The 16853-nt window shown below is 32.6% G+C and overlaps 3 protein-coding genes across 3 annotated transcripts; all 3 read right to left on the reverse strand.

Moving 5' to 3' along the window:
* Window positions 1–2981: 2981 nt before the first annotated feature.
* Window positions 2982–3906, reverse strand: LOC145106303 (zinc finger A20 and AN1 domain-containing stress-associated protein 5-like). The gene has a single exon (XM_079043314.1). The coding sequence runs from the start codon at window positions 3743–3745 to the stop codon at window positions 3248–3250; it is 498 nt and encodes a 165-aa protein (XP_078899440.1). The 5' UTR covers window positions 3746–3906; the 3' UTR covers window positions 2982–3247.
* A 2346-nt stretch (window positions 3907–6252) lies between these two features.
* On the reverse strand, window positions 6253–8626 carry LOC145106306 (zinc ion binding protein). Its single transcript, XM_079043317.1, has 5 exons — window positions 8542–8626; window positions 8337–8413; window positions 7646–7846; window positions 6703–7581; window positions 6253–6562 (listed from the first exon to the last, which is right to left on the reverse strand). The coding sequence occupies exons 3-5, from the start codon at window positions 7810–7812 to the stop codon at window positions 6460–6462; spliced, it is 1149 nt and encodes a 382-aa protein (XP_078899443.1). The 5' UTR covers window positions 7813–7846; window positions 8337–8413; window positions 8542–8626; the 3' UTR covers window positions 6253–6459.
* A 5615-nt stretch (window positions 8627–14241) lies between these two features.
* On the reverse strand, window positions 14242–16853 carry RUG3 (Regulator of chromosome condensation (RCC1) family protein). Its single transcript, XM_079043316.1, has 6 exons — window positions 16263–16853; window positions 15764–15903; window positions 15467–15661; window positions 15231–15359; window positions 14981–15136; window positions 14242–14853 (listed from the first exon to the last, which is right to left on the reverse strand). The coding sequence occupies exons 1-6, from the start codon at window positions 16736–16738 to the stop codon at window positions 14651–14653; spliced, it is 1299 nt and encodes a 432-aa protein (XP_078899442.1). The 5' UTR covers window positions 16739–16853; the 3' UTR covers window positions 14242–14650.

Genomic DNA, 16853 nt, shown 5'->3' on the forward strand with positions numbered 1-16853 from the left:
GTAGACTCATATACCAAACTTTGAGAATTGGTTTCAACCAAAAATGAGTAGCCATGATTAAGTTATGATTTATTAAATATTGGGATAGATTAGAGCATTTCACAGCAACATGTAAATTGTGTTTTTGAGTTAAGATAGCTTCTTAACCCATTATGTACTTAATAGAATCGGTACCAAAGCGGGAAAATTCGATACTTAAAAACAAATACATGTCTTAATGACTTAATGACCATAGATGCTTCAAAAACAGAAAAAAAAACCATTTTTTTTTCTTAAGAAAATCGTACAATTTCAAAATAATGCAAGTAAATTGTTTCTGATTTCTAGTTCGTTTTGTACAAACGAATTTGTTTTAAGATTGTAGGAATAATATTCCGGTAATGTACGAAAACAAACAAGAAAATAGAAATACTGAGGCATGTGTTTAACACATTGTCCTTAAAACAAATTTGCCCGCTACCGGATACTTGTTTCCCAGGATACAACAGTTTGAAGTGGTTCTTCTAGACCACCCGGACCCTCAATAGGCCTGAATTATATCCTCAATATAGCTAGAAAAAGAAGAAGATGAAGTGGAGAAGAAGAGAGTTTTCTTACATTCTTTGGGTGTATTCAAATGGTTGTAGAGTAATAGTATTTATACTACACATTCTATAACCTCCCATTTAAACACTTCTATTAATCATAAGATTAATGTGTGTTTAATATGTAATTAAACTATAATATTAATTACAATTTCAGTTACGAAAGAAAGAAATATTTGCAAGAAAGGTCCCTAGACTTTTTTTTTTCTTTCTCCCAACCATTAAACTCTTTTATTTACTTCTTCCAACACCCTTACTTTAATGATTAATTTCTTATTCATATTAAATCCATTTTGAACGTGTTAAAAAAAATGGGAAAAACCCCATTTTTATAAATTGGTTAACACCAATTTTCCAACAATCCAATCATCTAGCGGAGTATGGATGACGACCACGGACTTTTCTAGGAAGTCCAGTGGAACGCTAGCAGACTCGCAGCCTATAGGTGTTTGTGAACGATGTGTTCACCGGTGTACTCCATCCCCCCCATGGTTGCTTTACATACCTATATGGCTGAGGAATCCCCTTAGCAGTAGGGTCCATCCCGACGAAATTCCTTAAGATTGGTCCCTTGTAATAGATGCTTTAGGAACGTAAAGTGAGGATAACGAGAACGGGTAATCGGGTTGAATGTTTGTTGAAAATAATAAACTAATTTATTGTGGGTTGAAAACCCTATATGCTCACCAGGCTCCCTAGCCTTACCCACTCAGTTTCTTGTATTACAGGTAGTGGCAAAAACATAGTTGGATGATCTGACGAGAGATTATGGATTTTGGGCCACTAGAAAATAAATTGAATGTTGTACGGCCTATGTTGTTTTGAGGCCAACTTTGTTTTGTGGTCTATGATGTTTTTGGTTTATGCTTATGATATGTATCGATGATTACATCCCGAGTTTTGTAATGTAATGAAAATATATTTCTTTAAGAAATGCTTTGATAAAATTTTTGTCATATTCTGTTTTGGGAACAAATTACGCAACACTTTTCTTTAAAAAACTACTCTGGTTTTATTAAAAAGCCTAAACGAAATTGGTCTTTTCTAGCCGTAAAAATGGTGATGGTGATGTCACATTTGTATTGAGTCGGGTGTAAAATTTATGTTTCTAAGTGATATGACATGCAAACACAAATTGTAAAAGTCTATTTTAGAGCTCTTTATGTTCCTTCTAAAAGTGTAAGATTTTGGTATTTGTATTGCAGGCGTGACAAAAAAAAAAAAAAAAAAAAAAAAAAAGACTTTATTCATATTTAGAGTAAAGACATGCCATCAGTTTGAAAGGCAACTAGTTCTCTTTGAGGAGGAGAAGGGCTTGGGCTTTTGTTGAACAAGATGTTGTGGGGTATAATTTTTTTAATGTTTGTCATTCAAAAACATGAAAACATAGGAGTGGAAATATATTATAATGTTGTCGCTTCTCAGCTTCTATTACGTCCCAACTAAGGTCATCTACTCATCTATATGAATAAAGGGAAAATGACATAAAAACTCTTAAGTTTTCATATGAAAATATCGGTTTTATTTTTGGACATGTTTTAGTTTTCATAAAATATTTTTATACTATTTTATACATTTAAAAACGTATTAAACATATACATAATAATAATACTAAATACAAGTAAATATATTTTTAAATCTATAAAAATATTGTTATACATTTAAAAACGTATTTAAAAATGTACATATAAAATATTTTTATACATTTAAAAACGTATTAAACATATACATAATAATAATAATAATAATAACAACAATTAAAGTAACGGTAAATCCGAACATTTTTGAAAAGTTAAGGGTAATTTCGAACATTTTGAAAACTCAAGAGCTTTCTGACATTAGGTAACCGGTAGGTTACCTGAAAACCGGCTAAAATTGTATAAATAAACAAATTAAACAAAACATCCAGTTTTTCTGAACTTAAAACACGTCTAAAGGTAAAACGGACACTTATTAAGGACTTTTATGTCTTTTTGCCATGAAAGAACCATGGGGCCAGCAATGGATTAACAATATTGGATGTATAATTATGTTAAAAATCAATTTGAGAAAGAATTCATTTGCCGCAGACTGGATTTATAGATTCAGCTGGAAAAACTATCAACCCGATCAAAACCGCGTGTTTTATGCAAATTCCAAAATTGGATTCCATCCCCTGTTTATAAACTTCAGCCGCCAGCCCGCCACCTAATTTAATTATTTTCTAGAAACTACCAAATAACATCTTATGCATTTAAAATCAACAAATATCACATTTGATAAGGGTGGTCGGAGTGGAATCGGTTTGGCCTCCGGCACCGGTTGAAGTGGTGGCACTCCGGCAATGGTTGGGCCACCACTCACACCTTCATGGTACCGGAAACAGGTGTTTTTGGACGGGTTATTTGCGACGAACGATTCCAAACAAAAGTTTCAATCTTTTTATTATTATTTTTTTTTATTTCAACATCAAACACCAACAGACAACCAATAATTCAATCTCTAATAATTCAAATCCGTCCACCAATCTCCATCTCAATCACCACCGAAAGGAATTTTCTCAGATTAATTAATTTCCAAAAAACGACGATCGACTGTTCTTTTCGGAGCTTTACAATTTTCCCAATCAGAAATTTTGATTTTACGAAAAACATATTTTTTTTGTGTTTTTATTTGTGTTCAATTCATATCCTAACGATCTTTGCCGCTTTGACCACCGGATTATCCCTAGCGATCGCCTCACGGCCAGCGGTCTTGTAATCGTAGCTGCAATCGTGGCGGTCTGAGTACCGGTGCTCGGCGCAGAACAAATCTCCACACCGGCACCGGAAACCGGTCAAACCTACCCTCTTCCGGCATCCAGAGCATCGACTCACCTCCTTCTTCGCCACCACCGTCTCTGTCTTCACCGCCTCCTTTAACTCTTCATTTAACACCACAACCGTCCGATCTACCACGAGATCAACCGATACAGCGCGTGGAGACGTTGACCTGAAGGAGCTAGATCTGCTACGAATACGATGCGACGTCGTAGAGCTAGCGGTCGTGGTGGAATTGAAGCACTTTTGACACATATTATTGGTCGCTGGGTTCCCAACGACGCCGCAGTTATTAACGCACATAGTCAGCGTCTCCGGCACCGCCTTGAATTCCGTCTCTTCTTTCTCCGTTCTCTGTGCCATGTCCTCTGTTCAAAGATCAAATTCAGAACTGAAATCAAAAACACAACTCAACAATGGAAGAAAAGATCTTGAGAATTATGGGATTGATCAATAAGCTTTTAGCGTGAGAAAAATGAAAATTTAGGATTGAATGAATGAATGAATTTTGGGGCGTGCGAGGTTTTTTTTAAGGGGAAGGAGGTCGGTCAAGCGCGTTATCATCATGCGTTGGTGACCTCTGTGTATTTACAAAAATGACATCGGAGTTGGGGGTATCCCTGTAATTTCAAAACAGCGTATATTAATATATTATCCTTTCGGACTTTCGGTAAACAAAAGTAGGAAAGCCAAATTGCCTTGTACTCTACGCAATCTTTATTGTACACCACATGGTATATATATATAATCCAAAAGTTTTGGTTAAAAAATCTCACGGCTGACAAAAAAGCAATGCTATGACTTGAATATAATATGATTTTCACCAAGTAGATTAATATATATATATATATATATATATATATATATATATATATATATATATATATATATATGTATTGAAGCACGTTAGAAATATGTATTCACAAATTATATATATTTCCTGTAATTTGAAGGTATTAGGCTTTCTGGTGTCAGACGAATATAGTTTTAATTGTTGATTCTTAATAACAAAATAGTTATGTTTGAAAAAAAAAAACATAGAAATTGTTGTAAAGAACCGATATTTTAAAAATAAATACGAAATTACATGATTATTGTTAGTATTAATTATTATTTTGTAATTGATTACATCTTCTCCTTTTGATTTTAAAAAAGCGAAATAATTATTGAAAATACATATTTAAGTTTTAACCATCTTTAACTCTCGTTTGTGGATTTGTGATATAACCAACATTTGAGACAAGATTTCCACAATCACTAAAAATTGCTTGTATATATGCATTATAAAAAAAGGATTGATGATAAGTTGATGAGACAAATGATAGTGTGCTTGAATATTTCAAAGTTTTATAAATATTTTAAGGCCATTTAATCTGTTTAGGATAATGTATTTTATATTTTGCTTCATCGACAAAAGATTCTTCAAAGTTTGGTTAAATTGTCTGTTTGTTTTCATAAAAAATAAATTGTTAACTCATTTCCATATATTGTTCGGTATGTATGAATAGACATTTCAAATAGATTAAACTGATAAATATAAAGAAAGCCATCATTTAATAATTAATATAAATAAACTAAAACTCAGTTCAGACGTGCTATTAATTAATTTGCTTTTATAATATTAGGTGTTAAGTTTTTATATATGTTAAATACGTAATTAGCAGGCAAACAACTATAATCTATCGTGTTAAAGCCTTTTTGAGCTTTATTTGTGTAAGGACAAAGGACAAATGATAAGTATTTCTTTATTTTGTTTCAAGAATAAGTCATGGACTCATGGATTGCATCAACTTTCTCTACTTGACGATTTTATTTCTCGATCAAGATTGAACACCAAAAACAAATATCACCCGTAATACTAGGGATGACATTAGGATATGTTAAAGTGAATTGTCTTCATGCATCACAATGTATATTTCAACAACGAATGTTGTCCAACACTTACTCTTAGCAAATGCCTTCGAATTTGACGTAGCCATTTCATGTGAGATGCATCTACGAAAGTGGACCAATTTTTCACAATTAATTAGGGTTAATGTCACAAATTTATCATGCCGAATTGCCTTTCAAACCACTCAATATTTTAATTGTAATCAACACGAAAACAAAATTTTCTTTGGTTTTTAATTACAGGAGCCATTTTGTATCCCATGTGGGATCCACATGACAACATTTTTTTTACCTAATATTTATGTGGGGCTGCCATGGATTTAAAAAGAAATTATTATCATTTCATTAAAATTCAAATCATTTTTTATTTATTGGATTTTTATTTTAATTGTAAATTAACTTATTTATAATTTATTTAATTTGTTCATCAAGAGGATTAAAATCACATCCAGAAGTTGATTTTCTTTTTGCGGTAAGTCACTGTTTTTATTTGTTTTAGTTTGGTTCTCAACACCTTCATGAACATAACAAAAAAAATCTCCAAACACACGAGTACAACCAAAACCAAACAACATACTCAAAATAAACTAAGAATTAGGGTCAATGAAGATAGTATGAAGAACATGAAGAAAGTTTAGTCAAAGATGCAGCTTAGGGACAACAAAAAAAGATATTTGTTAACTAATTATAGGTTTGATACAATAGAAATTAGGACCCGTTTGGTTGTGAAAAAAAAAAACCATGTTTTCTAGAAAAAAATTATAAGAAAACTGAATTTTAAAAACGTGTTTGGTTTATTATTTTTCATAAAATTTCCCAGTTTGCTAAATTATAAGCAACTTGAAAACTGATAAACATTGTATTCCATACTTTTATTTTGAAAAATTCATGGAATCATAACAGTGAAAGATGTTTTGTATATTCGATGACATTATTATAACTTATAACTATATAGCTTTTTCAAAAATACAACACTATAATAATAAGAAATGAAAGGAAGATGCTATAACAAACCAATAAAAGTACATTACAAGTTGTTCACTAGTTATCGCTACAATTTGAATCAAATGCACAAATTATATATGAACAAAATATCAAACTAATTATAGGTTTGGTACAAGGAAATAAGAGTTTGAAAATGAAAAGTAAAAACCCTAATTTAGTTACTGAAAAGATAACTCAATGAGTCATCTTGCAGTGAAAACAGGCTCAGAATTTGCAGTAGGCTGAGTTCTTCTAGTGTATTTGAGCAGTAAACCATCTGAAGTAAGTCCTGGAACACTTAAATCCCTATAGCAAATGCAAAATAACATGTTAGCAACCCTACTTTAGTCACTTCATTTTTCCAATCACCCATAAAAGTTTGAGACATTTTTCCATCTATTTTAGAGAAAAAGCAACAAAATCACATAAAGAAACATAGATAAAACCTGATGTAAGGATGAAGATCTTTCCAATCCCATTTGGACCTTTCTTGAAAAAGCCTAGAAAACCGATTAGCAGGATCTGAAGGCAAAGAAGAAACACTAAAACCATAAACCCAACTCTGAATTCCAAGTTTTTCCACCAAAACTTCCCCTTCCAACATCTCAAAACTCACCACCATTCCTCCAGGGACTTTCCTTACCCATTCCTCCATAAAACTTTCCATTTTCATCTTTCCAAATGACGATAATATCCCTCTAGCAAAATGCACACAAACCCGTTTCTCATCTAATCCCCAAACACTTTCCCCATTTGTCTTACTCCCAAATACCTCCAAACAATGGCGTGCAATCACTCTTGAAAATCCATCTTTCACTAAAGATTCCACAACTTTATCTTCATTAAGAGCATTCAAAGACCAATCGTTTAATAATGAGTTGTTTATAAGCATGCTTAGGATTCGATCCATGTATTTCTGATCAACAATTCTCCAATACCCATTAATCTCTACAGCTGAAAGAACTCGAAGAGCGGATCTTAATTCTTCATCACTAGCTTGAACCCTATCAGTTAAGTCATCCCATTGGTATAAACCAGAATCATAGATCTCATTGACTTCATCAAATATATATGGGTTTTCTGAAAGGAGGAGTTTAAGTTTGTCTATTCTTGGAGCAACTTCAACAAGCTCCATGGTTCCAGGTGCTACCTTAAGGACAGATGCTGCATTACTTTCTGGATCTTCACCTTCTTCATTTACTGAAAATTGGTCTGAAGGGGGGACAAGGAATACAGAATTTGATGTTCCAACAAACTTAATAGCATAAGTTTTTGACTGTGTGCAGAGAACTGCATCTTCATCTGGTTGTCCTCGTAAGCTTACTCTGAGTAGAAAATCAGAATTAGTGGCATGTCAATGAAAAAGGAGATAAAGAATACCAAGAATACCTTTGGTTGATGACATCAGGGAGAAGCTTTTCATCAAGCTCAAGGAGAAGAAGGTCATTATGAGGACCAAAGAGAGGGTGATATGCAATTGGTATTGATGAGTTGGGGGGGATACTTAGAACTGCATCTGCTCCTTTTGTGAAGCAGGAATCTGTCTTTTCGGTCATCTTTGGGTTTTTGGTTTATCTTGTACTCAAAAACCTGAAAAACAAAAAATATCGATGTATAAAAATTAGTAGAAATAGACCTGATTAGTTATAAACTTATAATTTCATTTTTTTTAGTTACATATAGATTCTCAGTGAAAAGGTAAACATAGACTTTGAAGACCTAAAACCAGATGGAAAATTTTCCAAAATAATAAATTGTGGTTTACTCCAAACTTCTTTGGAATCTTTTCATAAACACATCAAATTTTGGCAGAAGAATTACAAAAGGAATATCTTTCATGCACGAGTAACAAAACCCGTATCAATTGTGTATTTGAAGATGTGCTAGGTTTGACGTTATGGAAATCAAATGTAGCAATGTTACGGGTAAGGAGGTGGTTACTTTTGGATTATTAAATTACGCTGTGAGAGCATTCAAGGGCCTAATAACAAGCAGACAATCATCACAAAATTGTATATATACCTACATAATACAGCCAATTTCATTGCATAAAGAATAAAGGAAGGGGAAAATCGCTAACCTGAATAAACTTCTGAAGCCGATCTGATTTCAATCAGCGTAAATCTTTGTTGATTCCGATGAGCTAAAATCCTCTAACTGTAATACGAGACAATAGATCGAAAACAGAAGAGATTAACGAGAGGATAAGAAGAGTTAATCCAACAAAAAACTAAGAAATGTGAACAATGATAGAAACGCGTAATCATCAGACAAAGATTAATCACCTGTTTTGGTCAAATCAGCTACGATGATTGAACATATTCTAGGGTTTTAAGAAAGTAAAAGGGCGGGAAAGCTTAGCAGTGAAAGATGAGGAGGGAAAGGAGTTGGGATCTCGCACTTTCTTACAACATATAGACAAAACTTCAAAAGTGGTCCGTGTGGTTTCCGAAAGTATCAAGTTTAGTCACTAAGTTCAAAAAACCTCATAGATGGTCCCTGTGGTTTTAAAACTTTTAACAAATGGTCTTTTTCGCTAACTCCGTTAGCTTTTGGTCGTTAACTAAGGGGTATTTTGTCATTTCACTACCCAGGGACCATTTATGAGGTTTTGTATTACTTTTTTTAAAATAAATAAATAAATAAATAAAATTTAATATGCAAGGGTCCCACCCTTCTCTCTCTCTCTCTCTCTCTCTCTAGGTTTGTTCTTCAAAACTCAAGAACACACATAGTTATGAAAAAAACACACACTTTAACTTTTATGGCTTTGTTCTTCAAAATACATACACATACACACACTCAATAACACATAGACACAATCTCTTATAAATACATACACACTCAAGAATACTCCTTGAAATCGTTTCGGAAATGAAAATCACACACAAAATATGGGTTTGTTCTTGAGTTCCATAAACAAAAATCGAAATCATTCAATTCGTTCTTAGAGAACTGTATGCGCGTTGAAGAACAAAATATGTTTGAATCAATGATTATATCCAAAAACACACTCAAATCGGTGCAATCAACTTTCCTTCTCAAATGGACCAGGGGCGGATCTCAAGTCCGGTTTACCCACACAAATGGAGCAGAGAATCTACCAACACCCCCACTACCATCACTGCTTCTTCATCTCCGGTCATGTCTCAGCTTCAGGCTCAGGTCATGACTTCTCGAGCAACTAACATTGACGCCGACAACAGCTTCAAGCTCAGGTCATGACTTCTCGAGCAACTGACATTAACGCCGACAACGATGACCTTGACTTCCGATTTGCTCATCCTTCTATAAACAAGAGGTCTCCCGTTAATGCTTACATCATCGCACATAAACAACTTTACCCTTCAAAATAAGAACCGATGCCTGAACCTCTCTTGAAAAATGATGTTAATTTCAGGAAATTGAAAGGTTAGAACAATCTTGGATGTCTGATTTAACTTGCTATGAACAAACAAAACAAAGATCAAAAACCAAAAAACGAAGATCTGAAACCAAAGCGATGACTGTGTACGAAACCTGCAACTCCGCCTCTCCTTCATCATTTCTGAAACCTGCAACTCAAACCCCCCATCATTTTGGATTTCTGTGTATGCGATTTCACAGTCTCTACCGCCGTTTCATCAGGCTTGTTTAGGATTATTTTTTCTTCGATTTTCGTTATAAATCAAGAACCATAAGTATATATTTGACTTTGGATTTGGTTTCCTTTTGATATGGTGCTATGGTGTAGGTGTTGATGATTGTGGTTATAGGATCTGATTAGTGCTTCCTTTTCTAATTTGGATTTTGATAGATTTTGATTTAGGGTAAGGGTAAATAATGAAGGAGATAGTAGGGCTGAAGATCGAGAGAGAGAGAGAGAGAGAGAGAGAGAGAGAGAGAGAGCGGTGGGACCCTTGCATATTAAATTTTATTTATTTATTTATTTATTTTAAAAAAAGATATACAAAACCTCATAAATGGTCCCTGGGTAGTGAAATGACAAAAATACCCCTTACTTAACGGCTAAATGGTAACGGAGTGAGCCGGAAGGACCAAATGTTAAAAGTTTTGAAACCACAGGGACCATCTGTGAGGTTTTTTGAACTTAGGGATTAAACTTGATATTTTCGGAAACCACATGGACCATTTTTGAAGTTTTGTCAAACATATATTTGGCTAGGTCCGAATCCAACGATAATCGATTTAAAAATAAAATGATTATTTTTTAAATATCATCACAAAATGGGAAATTGAATTCTTACAATCGACAAATTGACATTTTCGGTAAAACTGGCACACCTAGCTGGTAGCATTTTATTAAACGCTATGTGAGATAGTTTTTGAATTTAGAGCGTTTTGTTTAAAACTAAACGCTAAAAACTTGATGTGTCAAATAGGGATGAGATTTAGAACCGGAAAATCGGACCGGAACCGGAATCGGACCGGAATCGGAACCGTTAGAACCGGAATATGTAAAACCGGTCCGGGTCCCGGGTTTAAAGAATGGCTCTATCCGGGTTCCGGGTAATCCGGGTTTCGGGTCCTTCGGGTCCGGGTAGACCGGGTTTAAGAACCGGAACCATGTTAGGAACCGGAACCGGTTTCTATGGAAAGTTTAAAACATGCATATCTCATTCGTTTGAAGTCGAATTGACATGGGGTTTTTTCCATTGTATAGTTATTAGTTTTTACATGATTTTAGACTATAATTTTGTCATTTTTGGGTTTATATTCATTGACTTATAGTCTCTCAAAGTCGGGATATCAAAGCTGGAAATTTTATGTTTTTCAGCTTTTTTTTGTATTATGTGATAGTTTTAAAACATGCATATCTCATTCGTTTAAAGTCGGATTGACATGAGGTTTTTTCCATAATATAGTTTATAGTTTGTACATGATTTTAGACTATAATTTTGTCATTTTTGGGTTTATATTCATTGACTTATAGTCTCTCAAAGTTGGGATATCAAAGCTGGAAATTTTATGTTTTTAAGCTTTTTTATATATTCTGTAATAGTTTTAAAACACATATCTTATTCGTTTGAAGTCGGATTGGTATGAGATTTTTTCCAGAGTGTAATTTATATTTTGTACATGATTTTAGACTATAATTTTGCTATGTTTGGGTGTTTATTCATTGACTTATAGTCTCTCAAAGTCGAGATATCAAAGCTGAAAATTTTATGTTTTTCAGCTTTCTTTGTATTTCGTGATAGATTTAAAACATGCATGTTTAATTCGTTTGAAGTCGGAATAGCATACGGTTTTTTCCAAAGTGTAGTATAGAGTTTGTACATGATTTTAGACTATAATTTTGTCATTTTTGGTTTCATATTCATTGATTTATAGTCTCCCAAAGTTGGGATATCAAAGCTGCGAATTTTTTTTTTCTCAGCTTTATTTTTGTATTTTGTGAAATTTTAAAACATGCATTCGACCCACTTTACCCGGTTCCCCGGGTTTTTCGGTTTTAGACCCACTTTACCCGGTTCCATTCGACCCACTTTGATATTTCTGGGTTTTCCGGTTCTAGACCCACTTTACCCGGTACCTTACCCGAAACCGAACCGAAACCGGTTCCTATATACCGGTCCGGTTTCCGGTCCTAAAAAATCTCGTTAACCGGTTCCCGGGTTTTCCGGGTCCGGGTCTACCGGTCCGGGTTTGGACCCACTCTCATCCCTAGTGTCAAACGAGCTTTTTTGTTCAAATTGAAGTATTTTTTTAAACGCTGGAAATTAGAAACTCCTAAACACTCACAAACATGCCGAACATACCCAATATCATCTTTCACAAAATTAAACAAAATTGATTTATAAATGATTATAGGTCTCATGACATATTTTTCTACGAATAATGAGTTATAAGATAAAGACTTTGGATTTTGTTTATATTTAATTAATTGTTTATATTATTGAATACAAATTTTGATTTATTTATATTTCATTATTTTTTATATCATTTTATATTTATCAATGAATTAATTTTTTGAATTCAGAAATACCATTATGACATAAAAGTATATTTTGAAAAATAAAAAATATGTTCACCGATAATTAATAAAGAGAAAAGTGACGAATGCCAACAAAAGTCAAATATTGTTACCTCATTCATTATCCTTTCTTTATTTTTCATTTTAATTTTATTAAAAAATATAATAATTTGTAAAATATTTATTTTCATAAAATTTTATTTTATAAATCTATTTTTAAACAATTGCACAAACATTTGAGTGTTACACAAAAAAATTTAGAAAAATAAATATTTATAAATGTTATAACAAAAAATAACCTAAATTATTTTGATAACTAATTTTTAAATATTTATCTTTTTCTATCTTAGAACTTATGTTATAAATACTTTTGTAAAAAACTATTTCATCAGTCCATCTTCAACGTTTTTCAACCGATTAAAAGCAAGTTAGCAATTAAACATGAGTTTTAGTTTTATTGAAAACTGTAATCTTCTTCAAATTTTTACAGACAAGAATGTCAAGTTTATAGGAACAACAAACACTTACAATAACATTTGAGTGAGACATAATATTGTAGGAGAGATTTTTTTTTTTTTTTTTTTTAATTTATGAGATTTTAACAAAGATCGGTGTTTGCTGTTTTAATAGAGAAAAATATTGTTCCTAAATTTTTTTGTATCACTCAAATATTTGATATTTCTATCCACTTAAAATTTTCGTTTGTTAAAACTTGAAAAAAGATTTATCCAAGTGAAGATAATGTTTGAAGGATCATCAAAACAATTTTCTAGTTGTTAGGTCATATTTTAATACTTAATTATTTTTTTTATCAAGATAAGAAAGAGAAATATATTTAAAGAATAAAATATTATAAAGTTAAATATTTTAATAAAGTAATAGATTTTTTAATAAATTAAAATAAAATATTAAAAAGAGATAATGAATTATATGATAACAAATTTTTTAATAAATTATATGAATTATATGATAACAAATTATATGATAAAATATATGAATTATATATATATATATATATATATATATATATATATATATATATATATATATATCAAGGTTCTAAAAAACGCGCCACGGCTCCAAGGCTTGCACTTGCCGCCAAACTTTGCTAAAACGCTGCCTTAAGTCATATATGTGTATAAAAATGAATAATAGTTGAAAATACATATAAAAATATTAATTATATAGAATATTGCCGCCTTAAGTCACGCCTTACAAACGCCATGACTCGCCAAGGCTTGGAAAAGCTTTAGGCTTGACATTGCCGCCAAGTCACGCCTTACGTTATTTAGAACATTGATATATATATATATATATATATATATATATATATATATATATATATATATATATATATATATATATATATATATATATATACTTATTTTTTATGCTTGAAAAATACCCCTATGATCTATGATAACAGTCATAGTGACATTTTTTGAATATAAAAAAAATCACCAATAAATGATGCAAAAAATGACCTAAAATCCTTTGTTACCCTGATAGGCTATTATCTTATCTATCTCGCAAAATAAGAAAAATAAAAAATAAAAAATAAAAAAAGCTTCAAGTCCATTTTGAAAACTGAATTTTTTATTTTACAATGAAGTAATAAACATCGAAAATATTTGTGACAGAGCTTTGCATATTTGGATCACTTTAATGATTAACTATTTAACCATTCAGTTAACAGGTATATTATAGAAAAAACTTAATTTATTAATTTATCCTATTAATTTTTTTTAGTAATTAGTTATTTTTTTTACCATATAGAATAACAAGCTTCTCAATTATTTGGTCATAGATATCAAGATACATATAACCATAAAATATTCACTGCCACAAAATTACTAACTTTTATCAATTTAACCATCAATTATTAACAAAATTGGTAAAAATAAAAAAGCCAGATTAATAAAAATGATAATTGTAATTGTTTTTTTTTTTTTTTTTTTTTTTTTCTTTTTTGTACTTTGTAACGAACCTTTTGATTTTTAATAACAGGTGAAAGAAAATATAATGAATTTCTAAATTAATAGCATGACTAGAATACAAGTGGCTTTGTATTATGCTCAAATTAATAAACTAAAATAAAGACAGAATATTCAAAAGTGCTAATAATCAACAGCTAAGCAACATTCAAGTGAGAAACAGAACCACAACTAAATATATCTGCTATAATTCTTGATTCTTGTTCTTTTGAGAATCAAATCTCGATCCAGGCTGAACCGAAGTTTATTTATATGTTTTTTTTTAAACCTCATTTGTTGCAGTCTCTGCAAAAACGAGCTAACTACAAAATGAGATTCAAGAGCACCATAAAGTCTGCCATAAATAAACAAATAACATGCACATGTGAGGTGTCAAAAAAGGCAGTTACAAAATCCAAACACCATTCTTGAGTTGAGAGTAAATCATGAAGAATTAGTTGACCTTGAAACCAAACAAAGAGCATGTGATGCACCAATGGCTACAGAAACAACATTATGGGAACCCCCCAAACCATCATCCTCCATTAAAAATTTCACTTCAATTGGAAAAGGTTGTATTTCTGGCACACCAGGAACCCCTAATTGTCCATCCTTCCCATTTCCCCACATGTACAGCTTCCCTTTATCTGTTGTATACATACAATTATACATGCCACCAAATGATTTAAATATTAATTCTTAATATAGGTTATATATATATATATATATATATATATATATATATATATATATATATATATATATATATATTACCGGTTACAGCAGCTGATGAAGAACCTCCACAAGCAATATGGACGACTTTTTCAGCAGCTAGAGACTCAATAACTGAAGGAACAGTTTGATTTTGTGTAGAAAAATGCCCCAATTGTCCGTGTCCACCATACCCCCAAGAAAGCACTTGACCATCATCTTTCAAATAAAAAGCAATAAATCATATCAGGGAAATATTGTTAAAACTGTTTGTTGGAATATAAGGGCAAAATGGTCATTTATGGCCACATACCGGTTAAAGCAAGAGAGTGATATCCACCACTTGCTATTTGAACAACACGAACACCCTCAAGACCGGGAATCTGTTGAGGTTTCCAACCACCAATTCGGTTACCTCTACCAAGCTCATTGTTTGAATTTGCTGCGTAAAAAAGAAACACAAATTAGGGTTTATAATTATATGAAAACGGATAGATAAAAAGAAAGCAGTAAGTGTCGTATTTTTTATTTTTATTTTTATTTTTTTACCTCCCCAACTCCACAACTGGCCATCATCTGTAATCACAGTTGTAAAAAAACCACCACATGCAACAGAAACAACGGGAACTTGTAGTAATTTTACTTTTGAAGGTATGCTAAGTCCACCAACTTCATTTTGACCACGAGTTGGACCAAGCCCAAGTCTCCCTTCCCCTTCATCTCTTCCCCATGTATATACCTCACCTACATTCAACATGTATAAAATAAAGATCAAAATGATACTGAAAATCCCATTTTTTCAATAAATAAATGATGTATCAAATATGATTATAAAAAGAATCACACCTGCTTCAGTGATTGCAGCAGTATGTGTACCACTGGTTGCAATTTGAGTAATTTGTCCCTCCCAAGTGCCTTGTACTCTTTTTGGAGAGAGTTCTCTAGTATAAACAGAATGACCAAGAGCACCAAAACCACCATAACCCCTGTAAACTTCATTATAAATGGCAAAGAGAACTTTAATGAAAATGCAATCAAAGATTACATATGGAAGGCAAGTTGTGGTGTGTGATATGAAATGCATCATTTTTGGTGTTATGCCTACATATACAGATAAATACAAACACAAACACAGCGTCTTGAAGTAGGATCTCAATATAAGCATTTCTGCTAGTTATCTTTGCTCAATATTTTCTAAAACTTCTGTCATCGATTAGTCAAAGTAATAGAATAGAACAGATGAATTCAGTTAAATACTTATTCATTTAGTATTTAATTTGCATCCTCTAAGCTTCTCAAGTTTAGTTGAGATCTAACAAATAAGGTCATGGAGGAAATAACTGACCATGAGAATACGTGACCAAGTGAATCGAGTGCGACGGAGTGAAGCCCACCGAGAGCAATATTCCGAACCGATTCCAAGTTAGAATTCACCGTCGGACGAAAAACAGTGTTTTCATGACCAAATCCGAGGCGTCCACCGTCGCCTTTTCCCCAAATCCACAATTTCCCATCGATTAGCACAGCAGAATGAAATAGTCCACAGGCAATGCCAATTTCTAATTGGTCGTCGTTTCTCGTGTGACATGAAGTCGATGAAGAGATACGGTAAGAGAGAGGAGGGAGAATGAGTGATGAAAAGAGAGAAGGATATAATTGTGATTCTTCCTTGCCGTTGCCGAGTTGGCCTGAAGAGCCTCGCCCCCATGAGAGTAGCTGGAGGGTAACCGCATCGTCGGAGGTGGAGGCGGAGTTGTACAATATTGGTAGTTTGTTGGTGGTGGTGGTTGTTAGTGTACGTCGGAGTTGGCGGAGCGCCATTTACTTGTTTCGTTTGGGGTTTTTCCGACGTTTCCTTTTGGGGTTTATTTGCACAGATCGGCTGCACCTGTGTGTCGGTTGGAGACTTGCGGTGAAGCCAATAAACCACTGGTTT

This window comes from Lactuca virosa, chromosome 4 (genome assembly GCF_052849685.1).
Source record: "Lactuca virosa cultivar CGN04683 chromosome 4, Lactuca_virosa_CGN04683_v6, whole genome shotgun sequence".
Lineage (NCBI taxonomy): Eukaryota > Viridiplantae > Streptophyta > Magnoliopsida > Asterales > Asteraceae > Lactuca > Lactuca virosa.